At 40.6% G+C, this 22,615-nt stretch overlaps 4 protein-coding genes across 7 annotated transcripts; 3 read left to right on the top strand and 1 right to left on the bottom strand.

Moving 5' to 3' along the window:
* The first annotated feature begins 410 nt into the window (after positions 1-410).
* On the top strand, positions 411-2,682 carry LOC122620326 (facilitated trehalose transporter Tret1-2 homolog). 4 transcript variants are annotated; one of them, XM_043797736.1, is made up of 8 exons: positions 411-597; positions 658-775; positions 840-951; positions 1,015-1,145; positions 1,231-1,565; positions 1,797-2,209; positions 2,268-2,532; positions 2,596-2,682. In XM_043797736.1, exons 1-7 carry the CDS (start codon positions 546-548, stop codon positions 2,463-2,465), a joined length of 1,359 nt encoding a protein of 452 aa, XP_043653671.1. In that variant the 5' UTR covers positions 411-545; the 3' UTR covers positions 2,466-2,532; positions 2,596-2,682. The 4 variants fall into 4 exon arrangements, with proteins under 4 accessions (XP_043653671.1, XP_043653672.1, XP_043653674.1 ...); XM_043797737.1 differs by having other exon boundaries at positions 2,593-2,682; XM_043797738.1 differs by having other exon boundaries at positions 478-601.
* Positions 2,683-3,891: 1,209 nt separating this feature from the next.
* Positions 3,892-7,647, top strand: LOC122620325 (facilitated trehalose transporter Tret1). Its single transcript, XM_043797735.1, has 7 exons — positions 3,892-4,038; positions 4,096-4,213; positions 4,272-4,383; positions 4,463-4,593; positions 5,782-6,134; positions 6,276-6,688; positions 7,124-7,647. Exons 1-7 carry the CDS (start codon positions 3,957-3,959, stop codon positions 7,319-7,321), a joined length of 1,407 nt encoding a protein of 468 aa, XP_043653670.1. The 5' UTR covers positions 3,892-3,956; the 3' UTR covers positions 7,322-7,647.
* A 6,073-nt stretch (positions 7,648-13,720) lies between these two features.
* On the top strand, positions 13,721-14,667 carry LOC122621270. Its single transcript, XM_043799087.1, has 2 exons — positions 13,721-14,380; positions 14,435-14,667. Exons 1-2 carry the CDS (start codon positions 13,831-13,833, stop codon positions 14,449-14,451), a joined length of 567 nt encoding a protein of 188 aa, XP_043655022.1. The 5' UTR covers positions 13,721-13,830; the 3' UTR covers positions 14,452-14,667.
* A 4,281-nt stretch (positions 14,668-18,948) lies between these two features.
* LOC122621018 lies at positions 18,949-21,962 on the bottom strand. Its single transcript, XM_043798738.1, has 7 exons — positions 21,631-21,962; positions 21,267-21,574; positions 20,087-20,646; positions 19,883-20,029; positions 19,719-19,829; positions 19,469-19,626; positions 18,949-19,412 (listed from the first exon to the last, which is right to left on the bottom strand). The coding sequence occupies exons 1-7, from the start codon at positions 21,848-21,850 to the stop codon at positions 19,123-19,125; spliced, it is 1,794 nt and encodes a 597-aa protein (XP_043654673.1). The 5' UTR covers positions 21,851-21,962; the 3' UTR covers positions 18,949-19,122.
* Between the last annotated feature and the right edge of the window lie 653 nt (positions 21,963-22,615).

Below are 22,615 nucleotides of genomic sequence, written 5' to 3'. Positions count from 1 at the left end.
TCTGTGGGACCTAATTGTGCACAGATAAAATAAACACAGTTCCGCGAATTTCATGATTTTATTATTTGTCTGCTCCATGGGTACTACTTCGGTATAATAATCTCTACGCGTAGAGCATTTCCTCATCCACTTTGCTGTCATTTGGGTTATGAGTAAACATAAGATATAAGCGAATTTCGTGCGTTTGCGTATTTTATACCTCTATTAAGGGGTTTCACCACTCTAATGATCCAAAAAGTGACACGAAAATCAATGTTTGTTTTATGGAATCTATGAACCACCATTTTTTAAGATTAAAAACCCACGGCTATTACAAATTAAATTACTATTTCCTAGAGTTTAAAAACATGCATCATATTTACATTCTCATAGCACTCAAACTGATTTAATTGTTGTTTTAATTCATAAGTCTACCAGTAGAGTTTGTGTTTCTTTCTTTCTTAATTTAGGAAAATCGAAGTGTCAACTAAGGAGTGCATTCCTCATGTCATATCATATCATCATATCATATCATCATTTCAGCCAGCTCCAGGCAACGATAGAATATGCAAATCTGTAGCAGACGCACCCGCTGGCAGTTGCTTTCCACCCTGATATGTGGGTAAGAATCCGGTGATCTGTTTGATCAATCGGTGATACGTTATATTTTTTCACCAGTGTGCATTATGGCATTGACTCAAGGAATATCGCTAGGATGGTTCTCGCCCACTCTGCCCACTCTCATCTCCGACAACAGTCCCATTGGAAAACCAATTGACACCAGCGAGGTGAAGTGGTATGTCAGCAATTGAAATAGTGAATTTTGGTGTAAATATAACCGGGATCATTGAGATTTTCAGGATCGGTGCGGCTTTTGGAATTGGGTGTCTGTTTTGCAATGTGGTAATTTGCGTACCGGTCTCGTATTTCGGAATTAAGAAGTGCATGTACTTCGTGCCCCTACCAAATATCGTAAATAAAACTTTGCCTTAGTTTAACGAGCTCCCAAAAGACTAAGCACTAAAATGTTTACAGATCAATTGGATCTTAATCTACTTCGCAAGCAAATCAGTATATTTTTATGTGTGTCGTGTACTTTTGGGATTTTCTGGTGGCACTTTGGTGGTTTGCTTCCCTGTATTTATCGCGGAAGTATCTGATAATAGGTAAGTCATTCCAAAACTCAACTGCGAGCAACCGCTAGCTAAATCGGATAGTATTCAGACTAGTTTAACCACAACTTTCCTTAAGCATTCGTGGAACTCTAGGCTCTTTTTTTATGATGACCCTCTGTAGTGGCATCACGGTGGGATTTGTGTTGGTCTATTGCCTATCCTACCATGTGCTTCCGTGCGTCGTCATTGTCCTGCCAATTCTATATTTGTGCCTCATCATTCCCCTTCCTGAGCCGCCACAGGACTTACTGAAACGGGGCCATGAAGAAAAAGCCGAGAAGTCTTTTTGCTTTTACAACAATTTGTCGAAGGATCCAGCCAGACAGGAAGAAATTAAAGCTGAATTTGACAACTTGCGAAATAAAGTTCTCGCCAGCGGCATATCAGAAAAGTTTACTCGTGCAGATTTCTGTAAGTTAAAAATTGTTCAAATAACCAAATTTAGTTCAAATAACCAAATCTTGTAGACATCGCACGTATTAAATCAATTTGTATTTGAAATATATTAATTATTTATATAAAATGCCAGAATTCTTCAGAGCACAGCCACTCTAACATTAATATTTACCTCTTCTGATGAGACATCATTATCATAGAAAAACTGTTTTACTTTACAATGATACATTTTTATCTTCAACTCAGTTAACAAAGTCTCAGGAAGAGCATTTGGGCTAATCGCTGTTTTGCTGGTCTCCAATCAAATGTCGGGATCTTTTGCCATCTTCAACTATGCGTCGACCATCTTCGAACAGCTCGGTAGCAGGATGGAACCTAATTTATGCGGCATATTTCTGGGTGTTGTGCAGATTTTTGGATTGATCAGCGCCGTTTTCCTGGTAGACCGAGTGGGTCGTCGACGCCTTTTGATCCCATCGCTGGCCGGAGTGGGTCTGGCTGAGCTGGGTGTGGGTCTATTGAAGTCCTTTGCCTCACAGGAATTTTTAGACCGCAATGGTTGGATTGGACTAACTCTAATGGGCATTGTGGCTTACATGGCGTCAGCGGGCATTGTGGCTCTTACATTTGTCATCATAGTTGAGCTTCTGCCCTTAAAGGTAAGCTCGGGTATGCTTATTTATCATAGGATTTTACTTAAAACTCTTGGTCTTGCAGATCCGCGCCCCCGGCATCTCCATCAGTATGTGCGGACTCAGTCTCTCCATATTCATTGCCCTCATGACTTATCCTGTCCTGATCAACGATTATGGACTGCATGTCACAATGTTTATGTCTGCGAGTTTCTGCCTACTTGGCTTAGTAGTTCTGGGAATCTTTTTGCCTGAGACCAGGGGCAAGAGCATTATCCAATAATGGGTTAATTTCTAGTACGTGTTAAGTAAAACCAGTACAAATCGAAGTACAAATTCACGTAGTCTAGGTAAGTGATAAACAGCGAGGTTTGCGAAATCTGAGATTAGTGAAAGCGATATATTTCTAGCAGCAAGCCACAAGGAATAAAAGAAAGCGTATTGAGATGAACCATTGAAATATGTGTAGATTTCAGGGCGTTTTAGAATATGCATTCCACCTAATAAATATTATAATTTCCTCTTGCTTCCATTATCTAATGTAATGTTTTATAATATTGTTTAATAAACTTCCTTTGGAATAAAGATCGAAAAAAGCTGTACATTTTAAAGAGAAAATGTATATAAATTCATAATAAATGTCTACATGGCGATAACTCTAAAAAAAAACAAGAGAGAACGCTATAGTCGAGTTCTCCGACTATCTGATACCCGTTACTCAGCTAGTGGAAGTGCGAAGGAGAGTCTTTAACACTGACAGTTTTTGGCGGCTTGTGGGCGTTAGAGTGGGCGTGGCAAAGAGTTTTTTGGCATATCGATAGAAATTTACAAATCTAATACAAAAATGCAAAAATATCAAAACATTTTTCAAAAGTGTGGGCGTGGCAGTTCTGGGCGGTTTGTGGGCGGTAGAGTGGCCGTGGCAAAAAGTTGTTTGGCAAATCGATAGAAATTTTCAAAACTAATACAAAAATTAAAAAATATCAAAACCTCTTTCAAAAGTGTGGGCGTGACAGTTTTAGGCGGTTTGTGGGCGTTAAGGTGGGCGTGGCAACATAAATCGACAAACTTGCGTCTATGTCCCTGGAGTCTGTATGCTTAATCTCAACTTTCTAGCTTTTGTAGTTCCTGAGATCTCGACGTTCATACGGACAGACAGACAGACAGACAGACAGACGGCCAGACGGACAGACGGGCATGGTCAGATCGACTCGGCTACTGATCCTGATCAAGAATATATATACTTTATATGGTCGGAAACACTTCCTTCTGCCTGTTACATACTTTTCAACGAATCTAGTATACCCCATATACTCTACGAGTAACGGGTATAAAATAAAAACTGTATACAATGTATACTTTACCAATCTTAGGTAAATATTGTCCCCTTACCCATGCAAAGTTATGCAAATTTACACAGTCTTATTGCTGCTATCCAACAGTTCAACGGTAAGATTAGTCTGACTGTCAAGTGTTTTTTTTTTAACAAAATTTGCAGACTTCCCCAGACCTATTCAAATGGGAGCGTTTTGCATTAATCAGCGGTACTACGTTCCGACTACTTAAAACTTATCTAATCTTCAACAATTTTACAGTCGTCATTATTGTTTACGATTACCAGAAGATTGGGAAGTAAGCTTATCTGGCGTGATTTCCACTACATAAGCTCTTGTCACTCAAATTGAGAACCCTCAGTAGACAAACGAGCGCCCAGTGGTTAATTCGGAATCGAAAAGCGGAACATTTTCAGGAGTCCTACTTTTATATATGCAATATGACTTTTGATTCAAGTCCACCGCAGAAGTTGAGTGTTTTTAGTGCGCGGTACCGATGGCAATTTATTGCCACCATGACGGGTGGGTTAAAATTCAAAGAACCCTAGAGAGAAATTTATTAAAGTTCACTAATCCAAGTGCATATTATGACGCTAACCCATGGAATTGCCGTGGGATGGCTATCTCCCTCTCTTCGACTGCTCGGATCCGACGAAAGCCCTCTGGGAGATCCCCTGACCATTACCCAGGCATCCTGGTAAGCTTGATATCCTGCCAGTAGAAATCCCTGTGGCTTAACTCTTCGATGTTGTCAGGGTTGGATCACTTATCGGCCTAGGCTCGCTGGCCGGCAATATAATCTTCGGACTGCTACTCGATCGGTTGGGCCGTAAAGTGTGCATGTATTTCTTGGCCATACCCAATATGGTAGATAAAGTTCCAAATATTTTCAAGGGGTTTCCCAAGAGTTTGAGTCACTGCACGGCTTTTTTTTTAAATTCGTTAGATCTACTGGATCCTTATCTATTCCGCCCAAGACGTTACTTATCTGTATGCTGGTCGATTCCTGGCGGGAATGTCCGGAGGTGGCTGCTACGTCGTCTTGCCCATATTCATAGCCGAAATTGCCGACAATAGGTAAGTCGCGTTATTTTCAATTGAGGAACAACATTTCCGATTAAAGGTAATCTATTAATTATAGATTATTTCAAGTTTTACGTGCACTGATAAGCTCAGACTACGTTCACATATTCAATAATATCGAAACACGTTTGTCTACCCTATAACGATTAGATATAGGTCGGGGAATTATTGTACGATTGAAAGTAATTACGTGGAATTAAGGATTGCCTCTTTTTAGTGACCGTGTGGCGGAAAACTAATTCGTTTATTATACCCGTTACTCGTAGAGTAAAAGAGTATACTAGATTCGTTGAAAAGTATGTAACAGGCAGAAGGAAGCGTTTCCGACCATATAAAGTATATATATTCTTGATCAGGATCAAAAGCCGAGTCGATCTGGCCATGTCCGTCTGTCCGTCCGTCTGTCTGTCCGTCTGTCTGTCCGTCTGTCTGTCCGTCTGTCTGTCCGTCTGTCTGTCCGTCTGTCTGTCCGTCCGTATGAACGTCGAGATCTCAGGAACTACAAAAGCTAGAAAGTTCATATTAAGCATACAGACTCCAGAGACATAGACGCAGCGCATGTTTGTCGATTTATGTTGCCACGCCCACTGTAACGCCCACAAACCGCCCAAAGCTGCCACGCCCACAATTTTGAAAAATGTTTTGATATTTTTTCATTTATGTACTAGTCTTGTTAATTTCTATCAATTTGCCACGCCCACTCTAACGCCCACAAACCGCCAAAAAATTTCAGAGTTGAAGAGCCTCCTTCGCAACTCCACTAGCTGAGTAACGGGTATCAGATAGTCGGGGAACTCGACTATAGCGTTCTCTCTTGTTTTTATTTTAACATTCAACTGGAGTATTGTTGCGCCATGTAATTTACAAAAGTGTTTACAGAAAAAAACAGATAGAAAAAATGATATTAATCAAAATGGCCGGTAGCTCATTGCTTATTGCAACTATACTTGAAAAGAATTAATTTTTCATCCGATTTCGAAATTATTTTTGTTGATCATTAATATTTGGTGGATAGAATAATTGATTTCACGTCCATATTAAGAGAATTTTGAAACAAGGTATTACATCCAGCTGGTGGCCTTATAATGACCACATACATTCTTATTTAAATCCATTTAACATTTAAATCCAATACATTAATTATTTTAATATAAACTGAAATACAATACATCATTATCTTAGCGTTCGGGGAGCGTTATCGTCCATGGCCATGATGTACGTTAGCATCGGTATGATGGTTGGCTTTACACTGGCCTCGTATCTCTCGTACAAACTGATGCCGTGTATTATCGTTGCTCTGCCGGTGGTGTTTATGCTGGCAATTATTGGCTTATCGGAGACACCGCAATATCTGCTGAGACGAGGCCGCGATGACCAGGCCGAGAAGTCTTTCTACTTCTACAAGAATCTGACGCCACCCACTTCCTCCGACAAGGAAGCTTCTAAGCATGACGCGGCTAAAATTGAGTTTGACACATTTCGACTTCAGGTTCTCAGCGGCGGCGTCACCGAGAGCATTTCTTGGCGAGATTTCAGTGAGTAAGATATGAAAATATTTGTAGATTGTATAATATTGCGCTATATCCGCACTCTATTCTAAAGAAAATGATTACAGTTAAAATACAAATTATCTATAGCTAAGTAAGGTCTGTTTAAATAATTACGTACCCTTGCAGTAAACGTACCTACGCTGAAGATATTCGGCCTGATCTTTGTGCTGATCATCTGCAATCAGCTGTCAGGGAGCTTCGCCATATTCAACTACACATCGCACATTTTTGCGGAGCTGGGCAACAATCTTGATCCGAACACCAGCACCATTGTGGTTGGAGCTGCCCAGCTGGTGGGAATCTTCAGTGCTGTGGTCCTGGTGGACAGACTGGGTCGTCGTGTTCTGCTCCTCACCTCGATGGGTGGAATGGGCCTGGGTGAGCTGTCCATTGCTCTACTAAAGTGCTTCGCCTCGGAGGAATTTCTGAATCAGAATGGATGGCTTCCTCTGGTTATCATGTGCCTTGTGGCCAGCATTGCTTCACTAGGAGTTATTGCCCTGATCTTCATCATCATCATTGAGCTGCTCCCAGCTAAGGTGAGTGATTCGGAAAGAAGTTTATGTCCACTTTAGAATTGAAAAGAAGAGGGAACGCTATAGTCGAGTACCCCGACTATTTTCACATTTTTCTGGCATATTGATAAAAATGGGGGAAAAAAAGAATTAATTGAAAAATAAGAGAGAATTCTATGTATAGTCAAGTTTCCCGACTATCAGAAACCTGTTACTCACCTAGTAGAAGTGCGAAGCAGAAATTTTAACATTGATAGTTATTTGACGTATTGTGAGCATTAGAGTGGGACAAAAAAATTGTTGAGAAATCTAGCCTTTTACTGTTTTACTTTTCAACGAATCTAGTATACCATTATTATCTATGAGTAACGGGTGCAAAATGATCAATAATTGCAACCAAACATTTCTTATGCTTCAGCTCCAAAGATATCTATTTCTATATTTTCCTTACCCATGCAGATCCGCTCCATTGGCACCTCCTTGAGCATGGCAACATTTAGCGGATTTATCTTTGTGGCTCTGAAGATCTACCCCACAATGATCTACGATCAGGGCCTGCCTGCCACCATGTTCATGTCGGCGGGCATGTGCCTCTTCGGATTCATTGTCTTGGGACTGTTTCTGCCGGAGACCAAAGGGAAGCTGATGACGCACTGATGACATCAACCTCGGGCCCAGCGGCCACGCCAGTTGGATGCTTTTGTTGGCCCATTGCATAAGCTGCGGGATCCAAAATGCTCCTATGTCAGGAGTACTCACTTAACAATTTGTGGCACAATAGCGGCATCGGCTCATTCTGAACTCTTGAACTTAATTCAATTTGTGAGGCATTGCGGTTTTCTTTCAGATTTCTGTACATCAAAATTTAATTTAATAATTTGGTTGGGAGAAAGTCTTGGGTCTGTGATCTTGTGATTGATAAGCGCGAAATTGTAAATGAATAGGCTTAAGTCACCTATAGCTTTTAATAAAGTAAATTTGAATTAGATGTAAAAACTATCGAGATTGTTGTTTTTATCTACAGCTGTAAAAAGTATTCAATTCATTTGGCATTTATTTTTGAATTTGCCGTATTCATTTGGCGTGTTCTCTGGATTGTGCAGAACTTAATGACATACTAGGATATGAAAAATGAGATAACAATACATAAACGTATAGTTTATATTTACAAATATTATCTCTTATTAACTAGACTAAACAGAGAATTAACTTTTTCTAAGTTTTGGAAAGTTTGTTCACTATTTTTATATTTTATGTGTTTGCATTTTCTTCGTAATGCTTACTCATTTTTCCATATCGATTTCTACTATCAGACAGTTTTATTCGCTACCTTAATGGATTTGCAGTGATAACCCTGTAATGTAACAAGAAAATACTTTTTCTTAGCCGCTTTCCTGCGATCAATTCGCAATGCAAAATTAATGAACTCGCAAAAGCCTAGATGATAAAGCCAGCTAAGGTAAAAGCCAGGCAGCCGAAGCTCCAAAGAGCCAAACAATGACTCATAAATTCAACACAATAAAAATTATTTATTTTGCTTCTACGACGGGCACTTTTTGAGCTCTGCAAATGCAGTTTCAGTGCAAATTAAGCGCCGCAATGTGAGCGAGGAGAAAAGAAAATTTGATCGCTATGACAGGACACACAAATCTCGCTCAGATCTTCAGAGACGATGCCAGCCGAAACAAAGCCCAGCTGGAGATGGCGCTGTAGCTGCAGTCAAAAAACCCACAGAGCCACAATCTAATGCTCACATTTTTAGTGGGGGGAGTTTCTTATTTCGGGAGTCCATCCACAACCGCATCCACTTACCCGCAGACGTTGCATCAAAATGCAGTTTCATAATTTTCACACGTTTTTCTGTCACTCACTGGAAATGGGATCTAGTCGGTCTGCTGACAGGCGGAAATTTGTAACCACTCCAACTTAGCTGCACTTATTGCTGTTGGGTTAAGTGCAAATGTGGCGGCAGACCGCAATTAGCCGCTGCTGATTAAGTTGATAATCAGCCTGGCTGATGGGATGGGTCAGCCCTGGATGAGTTGTCGGAAGTCGGTAGTATGGTACCGAACTCCTTAGTGTGTGGGCCATGGAACTGTTGCAACCACTCCCGAATTGAAAGAGGCCGAAAAGTTGGTCAAACAATCGCGACTAATGCCAGCAATTGCTTATTGTTGCGATTACGAGCATTTGATTTGTGGCAACACGGATGCCAATTGTTTGGCTTTGATCGGCTGCCATGGCTGAAAGAAAGCCGGGTGGGCAATCCACATCCATTGTCTGCCCGCATGACTATTAACACGCAATTTTCCATCTGACCGAAATGTCAATTCTTGTTTTTGGTCCACGGTAGCAACTCCGATTTCGGCCTCCATAACTCACAATTAGCGGCCGAGTGCCACTCACCTAGTGATCTCCATTGATAACCAAACTGGGATGACAACGTCGCAATTGCGGGTGAAATTATTTCTCGATTTATTTATTATGTTTTTGCAAATATTGAATTCATTATTGTTTGTTTGTCCGTTGAGTTTCTATTGTGCGCTTTGGCCGTCGATTTGGTAATTGTGAAAAATTGGTTTAAATAGTTATATGCTCTAATTTTGTGAATGGAGATTTGGGCATACCGAATTCCGCATTTCTTTTGATCACGAAACTTATACAATCGGTAGGCTTGAATGACTTGGTTCTTTTTCGGGGAGTTTGCATAATAGCAGATTCCGCTTGTTATTGCTTCTTTAAAGACTAGGCTTGGACTACAGTTGACTGAACTTTAGCCAAAATAAACACCATTCGCATTTTAGACACAGATATCCGAAGAAAATACTTAAATATTCATACAGACTAACTTACTTCCATGAAACCTGCCCGGTCGTGTGAAAACTTTATGGTAAATACGGCGGCGATTGAAAAACATGTCTGATAGCGGCTGTCAGCAGAAGCTATCTTAAAACACCTGAAAACTTCACACTCATATATTAGCCATGATTAATTGAAAGGTCAGGTAGCGAGTGAAGTGCGTAAAGCTGAGCAGAGTTAAATATTCAGTAATATTCATAAAATTCAGATATCAATTCATAAAAGCTGCATTCGCATTACTCGTGAATGTTTGGCACGTACACCCAGAAAATTAAAGTGGCCTTGTCAATCAAAAGGAATTACCAAGGATCGAGAACTAAAATGCAATTTATAAATGCCTGAAAAATTACACAAATTACGTAAAAACATATATTTAATTAGCGCTTCCTGTCAGTGGAACATTTATAAAGCGTCTGCCAATAAAACAATTAATAAGAGTACCTGAATCCCGCAAGCATCGTCTTCAGCATCTTAAAAAGGTCATTAAATCAACCTCAACTGGCGGTTGGCAAGACAAAGCCATCATTATTTCAGAAGAGCTGGCCTGGCCTTTAAACATGAATTATAAATTTATGTTAGAACATTAATTTAATGCCTCCGCCACTTGGAGGAAATTTCGCCACATCTAAGATTTATGAAATCCCACGAGACCTGTTATAAAATTAGCCACGATCAGCAAATTAAAGAATGGTCAAGTGTGAGGATAGAATGCGAGGGCAAAAACACCATTTGGGCAACGCCATTTGGGTCCGACAGAGACCTTTCTATTTTCTATAATGCTAATTTATGTTAGCCGGGACAGCATTATTGCTATAATTATTATGTAAGATCGTACAGCCGCCATCCACGTAGCCAAAGAAGAAAAGCTATTAATTAGAAATGATAAAAAATATGGAAAATGACGCAACTTTGCGGAATCGAACATATGTACATATACAACTTCTGACCCTGTAGTTTTCGGCTTTGCTTCCCAAAAAGCAAGAGTAAAGAGTAAAGCAAGAGCTGTAAGTATCGTTACATGGCACAAGAACAGTAGAATGTCTAGTGGCATTGTTGTTATGGACTGAAGCAATTATGTTGAGTGCGCTAGTGGCTATGCAAGTGGCGAGTTGCCGTCGACAGTGGCGAGTTGTTGTAAATTTAGTTATAAAACAAACACAAATGACATTGTTCGCACGAAGACAGGACGGCAACTTGGCCGAGCTGCCGTTGCAGCTGTTGCAGCACGACTTTCTTTGGATCTTCGCAGCAACTGCCACAACTGCAACATCAACTGCAACAATCAATTCGACAGCAACGCCAACGACATTTGCTAAGGCTCAGGCGCCTTTGTTGCGCTTCAGCTCCAACTTCCGGAAATCACGCTGCTTGTTGTAATAATGTTTTAGGTTTTCTCGGTTTTCAGCCGAGTAAAAAACCTACGGCTTTGGCCAAGGAATGGGTCAGGTCGGATAGGTAAACGAAATGTGCACGCGAGCGAAATTACAAAATGCGCACAGTTAACGTAAAGTTGTTAAATTTTTTCAATTATGCAAAAATAAAATTTTAACACAATCTTGTGGTGGCGGTGGGTGAAATGAAGACATGAAGGCAAAGGCACGAAGCCGAAAGCCGAAACTAGTTGCTAGTTGCAACAATCTATCGAAAGGGGGTTATGAAACTGGGCAGGCATTCACCTCCTCAAAAGGCAAAACTTTGCATCAGTAAAAATGCAACGGGGAAGTCCAGATTACATCTAGAAAATCGATTTAGTTCAAACCTTAAAAAAGTCATAGCAACCACATCCACATGAAACATTGTACTATAATCAGCGTTTACAGCCGAGTACATCAACATTTTTGTCAGACTTTTTAATTAGAATAGTCTAAATTGTGCAAAGATTAATGATAAATAATAACTAAGCCACCAACTTACCTACCTTAAAATAAACACTGAACCAATTAGAAAATGTTTTCCAATCATCTCTGCCCAGCAAATATCTCACTTAATGATTCAGTCTATAAAGATGCCCAGAAAACAGCTTAGATTGTGCAGATTGTACTACCCTAAATGAAATGAGAAACATTTCTATATATATAGCAAAATAACATAGAAAAACTAATACAAATTTAATTGATCGTCGACTACCGAAAAACCCCCTAAAGTGCCTTATATACCAAATTGACACCTTGATTATTCTTCAGACCTGGCCGCTCCCCGAGTAGGTGGTTGATGTCAGACAATCATTTGGCCCTTCCTCGGCTTTTAATTCGTGACGTAGAGCTGCGCACTGCAATTTGAAAAAATTCTTTTGATTTATATGTACGAACGAGCTAGAAGAGCAACCGAAATGGCCTTCCCAAGTGGCAATCAATTCTGGCCGAGCTGTGCGACTCCAGAGCCGGGTATTCACAGCCCGGGGGCATGGAACACTCTGCACGTGTTGACTCCCAGTTGAAGTCGATGATTTAGCTCGCCTCGTTACCTCAACGCCATTTGACCCCGCAGCAATTGTGGTAGCCACGACTCGACGGCGGCTTAGCAGACTGGCACTTGGTATCAGTGATGGCAAAGGTACTAAAGCTTAACGCAGGGTACTACAAAAAATATGCTTAATTAAAACCAAAATATTTTGATTAAAATCTGATTGTCACCTTAAAGTATCACCATCCAAGGGCTTACAAAAACTTTAAAATAGTTCTTTTGTAAGCAAGATCTTTTAGAGCTTTGTCGAACTGCCGCAGGCCTCCATCATATGTATTAAGTTTCCTTATGAATTAGTATGTATGGATGGGTGACTTTAAATCCATTTTAAATAATTTAATATTAAATTTTAATTTAGTGAACTAAAGCTTTTATTGTGACCAAATGCAAGATTGGAAGTCTTCTCTGTAACCCACATCCTTTAGCGCACACAAACATAATATATTGTTCATTGGCAATATACGATATTGCTCAGTTGGCTTATCCTTAAAAATGATGTACCCATATTAGTGTCCAGCCTTTTCGCATCACTGTTCATCAGCCGGCAGTTCGCAGTCGAGGACCTATACATTTCATTGGTTATCAGAAAGGCAGAGATCGCAGCAATATGTTTTCTATATGCCTCATTTCTGCACAAATCGCTTGACCTTAAGCGTTGCCGTAATTTATTTGTCGTTGTCGCAATTTCCCACACATAACTCGACCCGATGATTTTCCCGCTCGGGTTTTGTTTCATTTTCTTTAGAAGCTGCAAACTGTATTACGTTGGCTTTAGCAGTTTAGCTTTGTATTTTGGTGTTTATTTTTCTCCTTTTGGGCCTAGGTTCAGTCGGTTAGTGAGGTTGCATTTGTAGGTTATTGTGCCTGCCCTGGCAGCTGGAGGTTATGTAATGTCTCCGCTGCCATTGTTGTGTTCGCCCGAGCTTTTGGTTTTCCTCAGCTCCAGGGTGAGGTGGCCTTATCAGTTGCGGAGCGTCAAACAGTGGGGGCATTTACAATTTACTACTGGATTGTATAACTGAGCATTTGCAGTTGCCTTTTAATTGATTTTGGCCAGCTGATTGAAAGCGTTTTGCCTGAATCGAATACATTTGCTTAACTTGTGGACGAAGTTCTGCAATTTGACTTCCTGAAGTCAAGCTAAATTCACGATATTAAAGATATTATCCTCTCGTATTTATTAGACGTACCGTTTATGTAACAGTAGGACTCCCTTTTTAGTGTCTATTTAATCAAATTGAAGCCTCAATTTCCCTGACATGCATGGCCGCACAGTCAAATGCATCATGTATAACACTTCCTGACTAATGAACTTCCAGACCCGGCAGTTTGGCACGGATTCGGTTCCAGTTTTGGAGAGACATCTTCATTAGGCACAAAGTGATACCCGCAGTCCGAGGGTTTGGATGAGGGCCAAGGTTCGGTGAGGGAAGAGCTGCCCGAGGTGTGAAAATAGGAATAGGAAAATGCGCTAAAGAGTCTTCCATTTGACTCTTCTTGGCTGCCTTGCATTTCACTGAGGCCGCCCATTTAAGTGTCCAATAATTCAATCACATCAAACGTCATGTTGATTGCCGTTAAAGAGTTTCAATTACACCAATTTCCAAAGACGTTGGGAAAGTTGGGCTTATCACGAAGAATGCAGGGAAGACAACAAAAATGGAAAGTAAAGACGGTTTTTCAGGCCAGTAGGCGAGGTATTTCCAGTCCAGTTTAAGTCAACCGAGGATAGCCCAAATTATTTTATTCTACAACGTTGGTTGAGCAGCAAACATTGTTCGGAATTCAAAATTTGTATATACAAAAATTTAATTTAAAAATTTGGCACTTGAAAATTTGTACTAATGGACATTTCCAAGGCCGAGAGTCAAACGCCTGTCGGCGAGCGTCGATCTGCGAATCCTGATTATTTGAGAACCCTGCTGCAGGACATCCTGTGTTTCTTGGTCCTGCTCTCGGTGGCCTTACTGATTGTGGCTGGCATTTTGTTTGTGGTGGAGGACGTAAGCCGTCTCCAACAACAGCACCAACACCAGCAGTACCACCACCACCATCATCGCCACATGCGTCCGGATCAGATAGGCAATGACTTAAAAGGATCGCCGATCGAGGAGGCACCGAGAGAGCAGGGTCAAGTCTTCCGACCGCACACATGGATTCGATTCTTCAACTGCAAGAATAAGGTACCACAACAGCAACAGGATCAACAAGATCTTGGAAGGGCAGCGGTACAGTTTGGCGCAAAGCAGGACGATCAGGCGCAGCAGATCCCGGTAGATGATGTTCCAACTTATCACCCTGCCATAGAACGTTTGCCGCTGAGCGCTGGCGGAGACTACATAGATGAGGTTATCAACAAAAAACTGGATCCGGAACCCCACCATTTTCTGGCCAGTAAGAACCGAATAATTTGTTATCAATGGCAATAATAATTCCTTGTTTTTCTAGATAATATTAGGACCTAAAGAAATGTCTGAAATGCTGTTTGCATGTTCAAACTGAGCCCTTTGCAGCTGCAGACTATTAGGTGCCTCCTGGTAGATTTGTCATTTGATGTTTAAAGGCCAACTCAAAAGCATTTGCCCCTTTTGGTCAAGGCCATCAAGAGCGAAGACGGTTACAATCCGAATGTTTCTGGGAATACCTAAATTGTGCAATAAATAAAATAACAGCTATGTTAATTTGTATGTTGGTCATAACGGGTAATATTCAAGTATGTCAAGGTCTACGCCTAGAGAATTATTCCTAATATCGTACATATCTAAAGGAGCCTCTGTAAATGGCATTTTCCCCACCCAAGCCCTTTTAAGGAGTCCAAATGATAATGCAATATATTTCACACTGTTAATTAGATACTTCCTAATATCAAAAGCTATGATGGTACTTCGAGCTCGTTAATGAGTTCAAGTATGCAAGTCGCGGAACCTTTCAATTATTTGCAAGAACTTTAACTGATTCACGACTTTTCAATGGCACACCGAGTTCTGGTCCCGAGTCATAACGAGCCACCAACGACTATCTGGGATCTCACAAATTGTAGATCGACGCAGAAGTGTTGGCTCGATAGGCATCTCGGAGATACAAAGGCAAAACAAAGCCCGAACCAAAGGTAAAACAAAGCCGCAGACAGAAGCTGCGCATGCCCATGATGGGTTAATTGAGGTATTGAAAGCCGCGCAGACGCGGCGGCAGACCAAACCAAATGAAATGAAGTGTCTAATGTTTGCATTATCGCGTTCCAAACGAACAATTGCTGTGACTTCTCGAAGGGCAAGTCCGTGGACGGGGTGTGGATTGGGCTGGAATCCATGCCCGGGGTCATTTGAGGTCGGGCCGTGTTCTAGACAACATGGCTGATAAGTGCAGCTGTGTAATTGCCGGGAAGATATGGTTGGAATATTTGCATAGAACAGAGCTTGAAAAACAATTGCATTAACAGCAGAATGAAAGAATAAATTTTTGGGTATTTACTTTGCCATTGGCATATGGGCGTTGGGTCTTTTATAATAAAATTTAATTTAAATAATCGGCAAAACTCTCACAGAGAGCTCCTGAGGTATCCATATTTATAGAGAGTGATTTCAAAACACCTTTGGGCCAGAGACTTAAAGAATAAAAGGCTTAAAGCTGAAGCCCTAATGGCGGCAGAACACGAACGGAACGTGCAACTCTAGGTCTTCGAGCAACTGGCAGATGTTCTTATCTACGATTTGCTGAATATTTATGAAGCTTGGTTAATTAGGCAGATGACTGGGCCAAGACAAAGTGACACTATTACAATATGCATGCCAGCAAATTTACAGTTCGGCCAAAAGTCTTCTGACGCTGGGAAAGTTTCGCCGAGATTCGACTAAACGTGTTCTGCGCCTAGAACCGAAACAAGTTTGTTGTCCAAGTCTTTTGTATTTAATCTCTCGCTTGCGTGTTTGATATTTTTTCATTTACTCCTATAAATTGCATAATCTGGAATGACTTAAGGGGTGTTTATTTAGCGATGTTTTTGTTTAGCCATCTATTGTCTTGTGCTGGATTCTGCCAGTGACACAGATTTATTTATAACTTATTCTCTGTTAGCGACTGAAGCCGGTTTCTGGGCCGAAGAAATGGGATAGTCCACTAAAGAGTTGGACCTGTTAGTTGATATTGTTCTGCAGGTGATATACTGCCAAAATTGATCGCTACTTTGATGTCTTTTAAAAGACATTACCTGTAGTCAACCCAATTAATTTAATAGATTTATTTGGAGCATACACAATTTAATTATGTAGATTAAAGACAATTGTTAGGACCAAACATAATTTCTTATAGACAACTAGACCCCATGCCCTACTCAGGCCCCATGCTGGGCCTCCTGAGAGCGGAAACCTAAACGCACCCACTGACCACGAACAAAAGACAAAACTGTCTGCCCTATACGAATCATCAATTGCAGAGAAATATATAAATGGATGGATAGTTGGTTGAAATCGATGTTAACGGTTACATGTGTACTCGACTTTGGACTCTCTCTCTCCCCCTCTCTGCACTGCTTTCCTTGGTATGACTCGATGGCAATTAAATAAAACATGCCGCATCAGTTGGAGCCGAGTTTTGCAATATATACCCTACCCCTTTTGCCTTCCCAAATTCAGCTTATATAACCATATGTAAATTATTCCAGCAAATGAAGAAGAAATATGGTTGGGATCATGAGCTTTAGAGAAACACACCTAAAAACGAGCTCCCAAAAAAAGGGAACTGCCAGCCAGGTCCGGGCTACTGTCCATCTCAGGCCAAGTGAAATGCAGAGGAGTTGGCCCCGGACTCCAAAAACGAAGACCATGCCCAACAATAGCTGGACTGCAATTGAAGCGCAGCCATTGACAAGATAATTTCCTGGGGGTGCTGCATGCAATGCAGTAAATCCTACATTTATACCCTTGGTAAGGGTATAAACTTACTTACTTACTTACTTACTTACTTGATTTGGTATTTAATAAATGTTACGTTCTAACAAGAATGATTACTAGCATAATATTGCTAAAAAACTGAAGAATACGAGAAACGTGAGAATTACACATTGGTCGATGTTTTAAGATGTGCCAATGAAACCCAAAAACGTAATTAAGGAACACTTTGTCACTTTTATTTTTAGAAATCATTATAGACCTTTTTTAATTCTCATGAGTAAGGGTAACACCGTTTCGTCACATGCATTTTCATTTATATATTTCCTTCCTCCTCCCAGCAGTTCGTCTTCGTTTTACAAATTGAACAAAGCAAGAAAAAGGAAAGGAAAACTTTGGCCACGACTCAGCCGGCAGAAACGAACAGAAATTGGCTAGTTTCGCAGATCGCGTTAAGTTGACTGACTACCAATTGTTGTTGCCACGATGCCCGGGCTACTATGCGAATAATTTCAAACACAAACTGCCGCCATCAGCCAAGAAGGTTCATAATTATTGGACGCCTGAACGGTTGCTGGTGGGTTGCAGCTTCTTAAAATGTTGCAACTTGCTACCGTTTGAACGATGACTACAGGAACTGAACAACCGCATCGTCGTTTTGGGGCAAGAGTGCAAAGTGACGGGTTAAATAGGTTTTGACTACTTGAAAAGAGTCCGAGGAGCCTGGGCAATTGTTTCCTTTCGTTTATGAAGATTTACTACGTTCAAATTAGCCATTTGTTAGGCCCAATCACGTAGCTGACTTGGGAGTGGGTAATGTGAAACAGTGACCAGACTCCAAACCAAAATACATTATTTAGTGGTAATATACATATATCCAAAAAGCATAAGACTGATTTAATTTACAGTCGAGGTGAAACCCCCAAAACGAATTGACCTAATTGTTTAATTTTGAATATAATTATTCTCATTGCCCAATGGGATTAATTGATTTCTGCTCTGGGTATTTCCGAGAATATGTGATTTATTATGTCGATTATACATTGGCCTTTAATATATATGTTTTTAATTATTTAATTGTGCTGGATTCGGACCAGAAATGTAGCGGAAATTACTACGAATTCACAGAATATCTGTGTGATGTTATCTATCACTTTTTTATCTTCGTTATTTGTACAACAAGTTCACCGCAAAGCACCAACTATTCAAAATATTTGAACACTATAGAAAAGTCGAAAGTTGACCACACAATTAACTCTTAAGGGCAGCCACCAAAAAACCATCATCTTCGCTTGAGCCAAGCGCTTCCAACACCCAATTTGTCTGGCTTTTCGGGGGGGAAACAATGACAATAGCCGCATCGTGAATATGTTCGAGTGTGTGGATATGAATAAACATGGTGGCCCGCGAGTAATGTGAGACTTGCATAACCTCATTTGGCGGCTTACGGGCTCGCGTGCTCCCGTGCCAGGCTTATATATTTTTTGACGTCAGCGTGATATAGTGTACGCAGATATAACAGTGCAGATAGATAGAAAGGTAGTCCGCAAGTGTACTGCGGATCGGAATGGAAGCGTGCGCGCTCCTCTAAGACAGTTAAATTACGGGCCATAACCCATCCATCCAGCCCATCCAGTCAACTTTATTTCGGTCGATTGGTTTTATCCGTAGACTGGTGAGCGAGTAAACTTTTATGACAACCACTGACCTTTTTGGGAAAGACGACAGGAAATCGCAGTGGAGTGGCCAGGAAATGATTAATGGCTCTATTGATGCATTCAGAGACCGTCCGAATTATGCTCAACGAATGCGGATTAATCTGTAGAAGGCTGTCTGCATCGTATTCAAAGCTGAAGCTTTATCTAGTATTCACACCTTGCACAACCCACAAATCAAACTGGGAAAACTCCCAAATTATGAGATGAGGCAATGGAACTACAATTCTTCCCCGGAATTATTACAACTGCCACTGAAAATGCAGGGCGTCAACAAAAGCCAAAAGTTGAAGCAATCTAGCTTGGTTCAATCCAAGATCCCAAGCACCGTTTGCTGCAATTATGGATAAATTACATAAAGTTGACTACTGAGAGGCAGCGCCTCTTGTTTTGGAATTTCGCCAATGCAAAGCTCACGATTTTTTATTTTTTCGAAGCCACCAATTGTGCGGGCAATTCAAATTGTTTGTTAACGTACAGAATTTAAGTTACTTCAAATTTTATATAGCTGCAACACGAATACCTAACTAAACATTTACATTTCATCCCGTTTGGCCAGCTCCTCCACAAGCTTAGCACTTTGTGCCTTGATTTGTTTGCGGTTGGGCACATTGGCCATGGTCTTGTTCTCCTGCAGTATGTCATCCTCGGGAGCTGTTGGAGCCTGCTCTTCATTATCCACGGGCTCGTACATATCTAGGCTGGCCAAGAAGTCGGCATGGTATTCCTCGACATTTCGCTTGATGGTCGCCGGCTTGAGCTCAACTGCATAAGCCTTCATCAGCTTGTAGATCTTACGCTTCACCATGTGCATTATGTTATCAACTGTGGGCAGTGATTTGGATTAATGGCTACTGTTTCATTATATATGTCGGCTCAACTATTCTCCTCGAAAATCTCTGGGGCAGCGGCCCTCATGTTCAGCATTTCGAATTTAAGCAAGGGGAGCTTCAAGTACGAGTTTGGATACTGGGCACGAAGTAATTTGGGTTGGCGATCAATGTGACGAAGAATCTCCAATAAATTCCAAATGCTAACCCTGTAATCGACATGATAATATTTTTTACAGATCATTTTATATCACTATGATAATTGTCTGCTTATTTTATAAGAATCAAAAAACCTAGTTACCTTAACATAACATATGCATCAGCTCTATTCTTAAGATGTTGCAAAGTATCTTGCTCAAATTGGATGTCATTTTGAAGCATCTTCTTTAAGTCCTTGATGCGCTCCAAGCGACTATAAAACAAGTAAAGGTAAGAAAATTGATAATAATGGAGTTATTTACCTACTTAATCTCTTCCTCTGAGAGATTGTTGATAAGGACCCCTTTCAAGACACTGGCGCACTTCATCTTGGTTTCCAGCATTTCATGAGCTAACATGTCATTAACAATCATGCGATGTAGTTTATCGTTGTTGTCAACCTGGCTCTTCATTCTGAAATGTACATGGTTAAGTATTCTCAAATAGATACAATACACTTTAATGACACACCGTGGATAAATTTCCTTGGCCTGCGAACAAAGTGTTACAAACTTGACCTCCTTGATAGTCTTTTCCACAGCCTTAAGCTCCAGTTTTAGGATCATCATGCTCTGAGTTTCGCGAACATATCGCTTTAGATTCGTCGTAGGAGGCGCCTCCTTGGGCTTGTTGAAATTAACAATTGATGTACCTGTTGGTTTCTTTAAAGCAGACAGCATTTGCAATTTGTGCTGCAGGTTTTTTCGGGATTTCTCCTCCATATTTCGGAACTCATCGTTTAACTCCTTAAACTTGGCGATCGCCGGCATGCCTAGGAACAGGATATGTTTGATGAAGTTAGATTGATCATCCATGTCACTGCTAAGGGAGCGCAAGATGGGTTCATAAAAAATCTCGTCATGAACGAGCACCTGTATCATCTTTTTATAAGTATTGTTGATGGTCTTGATCGCCTTTAGGCGCACATTCGAATTTTCAATCTTCTTTAGAAAAACTCGGGACTTCAGCTCCTCGTCGAGGATAAATTCGTTCTGGTACTTGATGCGATTTTGCAGAAGTGCCCTACGCAGCTACCAAAACAAAATTTAAGGTAACAATTAAAAGGGCAAGTTGCAAGTAAAAAAACAAGAGAGAACGCTATAGTCGAGTTCCCCGACTATCTGATACCCGTTACTCAGCTATTTGAAGTGCGAAGAAGAGTCTTCAGCACATACAGTTATTGGCGGTTTTGTGGGCGTTAGAGTGGGCGTGGCAAAAAGTTTTTTGGCAAATCGTTAGAAATGTACAAGACTAATACAAAAATGAAAAAATATCAAAACATTTTTCAAAAGTGTGGACGTGGCAGTTTTGGGCGGTTTGTGGGCGTTAGAGTGGGCGTGGCAACATGAATCGACAAACTTGCGCTGCGTCTATATCCCTGGTGTCTGTATGCTTAATCTCAACTTTCTAGCTTTTGTAGTTCCTGAGATCTCGACGTTCATACGGACGGACAGACGGACGGACAGACGGACAGACAGACGGACAGACAGACGGACGGACAGACGGACATGGCAAAATCGACTCGGCTACTGATCCTGATCAAGAATATATATACTTTATATGGTCGGAAACGCCTGCCTGTTACATACTTTTCAACGAATCTAGTATACCCTTTTACTCTACGAGTAACGGGTATAATAATTATACAAACCAGCTGTTCCTTGTAATGCTGCTTCAATTGATCTAAGCGAAACTCTAAACGATCCCGTTCCTTTCTCATCACAAAGGTTCGCTGATTAATGTTGTCCACTACCAAATGAATGGGCATCTTCTGGTACAGTCTCTGTAGCGGCTTATGGTTGATGAGAAAGTTGCGGATCTTATGGGTGTTGTCGTTGACCAGAATATTCTGTAATTTTGTGCGACCATCTCGACATTGCAACTTTAGGCGCTTGTTCTCTCGAAAATACCGCTGGCGATTGGCTTTCGACTCATGGTTCTTAAACACCAAACGTCGCGCTGTTCATTATGTATTATTAACGGAGCGATATCACACCCAGAAAGATATATCTTACTCAACAAGTCGGTCATTCCCTTAAACTGCTCCGTTAGGGAGTTGGGTGTCCATCGCTCATCCACCATCACATGCTGATGGACGTATGACATGCCAAAAAATCCATGAAAGCGCAAGGAGCGCGGATGCACAGGCTTCGGGGCCAGGACATCCTTCTCTCGGTTCTTGTCCCGACGTGGTATATAGGCCATACCTCTCTGGCGCAAAGTACACGGCGGCATGGTGAGTGCTTTAGGGGCTCTTGGCTAAAATGTGATTTGATGGAGCTTATTGAACATTCGATTCTCGTGTGGATGTGATCACTTCAAGAAAACTATATGTTTGACACTTTCATAGCCGCCGACTCAAAAGAATAATACAAAATCAACAAAATATATTTTTGTTTTACACATTTATTTTGCACTAACATTTCATTTTTGTTTTGTTTTATAGTTGGGTTTGTTTCAACATAATTTTAATAATACACAATATATTTTACTCCTATTTAATGAGAATGTGTGCATATTACATACTCGAGTAGTTTGCATTTCCATGAGATTGGATCGAATTGTAAGAATTCATTGCGACAAAAATGTCTTTTAATTTATATGTGTTCTTATTCATTTAAATAGGGTTCTTTCGAGAGAGAGAGTACACAAACTAATAGAAACATAGTAACACTTTGATTCAAACATAAATAGTTCTTAGTTGTACATTGCATTGCACGATCGATGGTTATCTACAAGATACATTCGATTTGGTAAGCCAACCCTCCAAGCACGCTTCATTGCAAATTGTCGACCAAATATATCTCACTACCTATTGATCATTTATTAAGATTCATTAGAATCATATACAAGTGGTCGCAATTTTCTAATAATTTTAGTTCTGCAAAGTTATAAACGCATGCACCGTGTTGACAGTAAGTGTAGTTTTAAGTTAGTCCTATGTATGAGTATAGTTTAGCTCAAACACCAGCGTATATATATTGTCATAAAACATTTTTT

This window comes from Drosophila teissieri, chromosome 3R (assembly GCF_016746235.2).
Source record: "Drosophila teissieri strain GT53w chromosome 3R, Prin_Dtei_1.1, whole genome shotgun sequence".
NCBI lineage: Eukaryota > Metazoa > Arthropoda > Insecta > Diptera > Drosophilidae > Drosophila > Drosophila teissieri.
This window is presented reverse-complemented; position numbering and strand designations above follow the sequence as displayed.